Consider the following 3,407-nt stretch of genomic DNA (forward strand, 5'->3'; position numbering starts at 1 on the left):
TATCATTCAATAAAAATATTTTAAATATACCAAATTATATAAAATTAGCGGATCCCACATTTAATAAAAGCAATAAAATCGATATTTTAATAGGTTCGGAAATATTTTGGAATATATTTTGTAAAGGATATATTCATCTAGGAAAAAATAGACCTATTTTGCAAAATACACAGTTCGGGTGGGTTATTGCTGGCAGCGTACCTCTCAACAATTCCAGTTCTTTTACGATATGTCATCATACGGCTAATTTAGAAACTCAAGTTCAAAAATTCTGGGAACTGGAAGCGTGCAGCGATATACAACATTTTACCGAATCAGAAAAACAGTGCGAACAACATTTTGTTGCCAATACAACGCGGGCAAACGACGGGAGATTTATAGTTAAAATTCCGTTTACAGACAATATAAAAAAAAATAGGGAATAGTAAGCAAATCGCGTTTAAACGTTTTATTTTACTTGAAAACCGTTTACGAACAAACAAAAATCTATCTAACGAATACAAAAATTTCATGAATACTTATATAACACTAGGGCACATGAGCGAAGTCAACGAATCTTCCGAACCCGCGACGTGTTTCTATTTGCCTCACCACGGGGTGGTAAAACCAGACAGTTTAACAACGAAATTGCGTGTAGTGTTCGATGCATCTTGCAAAACCGATGCAGGCCTGTCGTTGAATGAACTACAACTTGTTGGACCCACAATTCAAAATAATATTTTTTCTATCATACTAAGATTCAGAAGACATGCGTTTGTACTTACAGCTGATATAGAAAAAATGTACAGACAAGTTTTGGTTCACGAAAACGACAGAAAAATGCAAAGAATATTCTGGAGGGACAATCCTAGCAGCAAATTAAAAATTTATCAATTAAATACAGTAACATACGGGACAGCATCTGCGCCATTTTTAGCCATACGCTGTTTGGAGCAGTTAGCCAGAGAAAACATAACTAACTATACAAAGGAATGCGAAATTCTCAGAAATGATTTCGACGTTGACGATTTATTAACTGGAACTGATAACATATCCGAATTATTCACTATTAAAAATAACCTTTGTAATATTTTACAACAAGCTAAATTCAATCTATATAAATTTAATTCTAATTATTCAAAACTTTTAAATGCAGATAATCCAACTTTAAACATCGGTGAACAAACTATCAAAACTTTAGGTATATCTTGGAATTCGGTAACAGACAGTTTTGAATTTGACTACAAAAATATAAGAATAAATCAAATAGTTAGTAAAAGATCCATTTTATCGGCAACAGCGCAAATGTACGATCCTATGGGCTTTTTATCTCCAATTATCGTCATACCAAAACTAATAATTCAAAGCCTATGGCGATTAAACTTATCATGGGACGAGCCCATTCCTTCGGAACTAGAAAATAAATGGAAACAGTTTTGTTTCGAAATAAAATCTATTAAAAACTTGAAAATTGAAAGACATATATTTTGTAATAATCGTATAAACACAGAATTACATGGCTTTGCTGACGCATCAGAGCAAGCTTACGGCGCGTGTATATATGTACGGTCTATTAACAAATATTCTGAAATCAAAATCAAACTAATAGCGGCAAGATCTCGAGTAGCACCATTAAAAAATATTACACTCCCCCGTCTCGAGCTTTGTGCGGCACAACTACTAGCAAATCTTGCGCAAATAACGAAACGTGCATTAAATATCGCGTTTGACAAAGAATTCTATTGGAGCGATTCCACTATCACTCTTTCGTGGATAAGATCTCCATCTTATAAATGGAAAACCTTCGTTGCCAATAGAGTTTCTGATATTCAAACAAAAACCGACGCAAATAACTGGCTACATGTCCGATCGGAAGACAATCCAGCGGACCTCATATCACGCGGGTGCTATACACATGATTTATTGAATTCATCCTTGTGGTGGGCAGGCCCATCTTGGCTACAAAATCTAACTGAAACACAGCGACGTGCAACTGACAATATTTCAATTCCTGAAACTGATGTCGAAAGTCGAATCACAAGTTTGACTTGTACAAAAATTAACAATAACGAACATTTTTTCTTATACTCTTCCCTTATTAAACTCGTGCGCGTAACTGCTTTTTGTTATCGATTTTTACAAAATTTAAAACTAAAGAAGAAAGAAAAAGAACTACTGTATGGCCCACTCACGGTCGATGAATTCAATAATTCACTAAACAAGTTAATAAAAATATCACAATATGAAATATTCAAACAAGACATAGATATAGTCGCGCGTGGGGAAGCATTACACAAATCGTCGAAATTAAAATCATTAACACCGTTTTTAGACAAAAATGGAATATTGCGCGTCGGCGGTAGGATAAAGAATTCAAATTTACCGTATGATAAATGCCATCCGATAATACTACCAAAAAATCATCAATTGACTATTCTAATAACTAGGCATGAGCATTTAAAACTGTATCATTGCGGAGCACAGATGTTATTAAATGCGTTGCGTAATACTTATTGGCCTATCGGAGGCAGAAACCTGACAAGATCGATCGTGAAAAAATGCGTAACATGTTTTAAGGTAAAACCCACATTTATTAATCCAGTAATGGGCAATTTGCCTAAATATCGCGTTACACCGCAGTCACCTTTCTTCATATGCGGAGTAGATTACGGAGGTCCTATCTTATTAAGAGATCGTCAAACAAGAGGATACAAAAAAATTAAGGCTTACATATGTTTGTTCGTGTGCCTTGTTACAAAAGCAATACATATCGAATTAGTATCTGATTTAACTACGAATAGTTTTTTAGCCACTTTTAAACGATTTATGGCGCGACGCGGAAAACCTCGCGAAATCTATTCCGATAATGGAACGAACTTTATAGGCGCAGCATCAGGATTAAAGGAGCTTTAAAAATTTTTACAAACAAAATCAAATCAAAATAAGATTGTTAATGATATGACCAACGAAGGCGTGTCATGGAAGCACATTCCACCAAACTCTCCTCATTTTGGAGGAATTTGGGAGGCGGGCATAAAGTCGTGCAAGGCTCATTTAAAGCGAGTATTGGGTAATGCTATTTTAACTTTTGAAGATTTTTATACGGTTTTGACACAGATCGAAGCAATATTAAACTCGAGACCAATCTCTCCCTTAAGCTCCGACCCCAATGACTATGATCCTTAACTCCTGGTCACTTTCTTATTGGAAAATCCTTAACATCTACTCCCGATCCATCAGTGCTTGAAACCCTTGATAACAGGCTTTCTCGGTATCAACGACTACAGAAACTTGTGCAACATTTTTGGAAGCATTGGCACAAAGAATACGTATCGGAGCTGCAGGCAAGAACAAAATGGCAAGTTCAACCATCGCAACAGGCTGAGGTAGGCGATATGGTAGTGGTCAGAGAAGACAATTTACCTCCA

General features: G+C 35.7%; 1 protein-coding gene across 1 annotated transcript; it reads left to right on the forward strand.

Moving 5' to 3' along the window:
- Window positions 1–537: 537 nt before the first annotated feature.
- On the forward strand, window positions 538–2,892 carry LOC113370935. The gene is made up of 3 exons (XM_026611605.1): window positions 538–1,063; window positions 1,136–1,252; window positions 1,589–2,892. The coding sequence occupies exons 1-3, from the start codon at window positions 538–540 to the stop codon at window positions 2,890–2,892; spliced, it is 1,947 nt and encodes a 648-aa protein (XP_026467390.1).
- The last annotated feature ends 515 nt before the right edge of the window (window positions 2,893–3,407 follow it).

Source organism: Ctenocephalides felis, unplaced genomic scaffold (assembly GCF_003426905.1).
Source record: "Ctenocephalides felis isolate EL2017-DRISC unplaced genomic scaffold, ASM342690v1 CF-g0.4_SCAFFOLD_01492, whole genome shotgun sequence".
Taxonomy (NCBI): domain Eukaryota; kingdom Metazoa; phylum Arthropoda; class Insecta; order Siphonaptera; family Pulicidae; genus Ctenocephalides; species Ctenocephalides felis.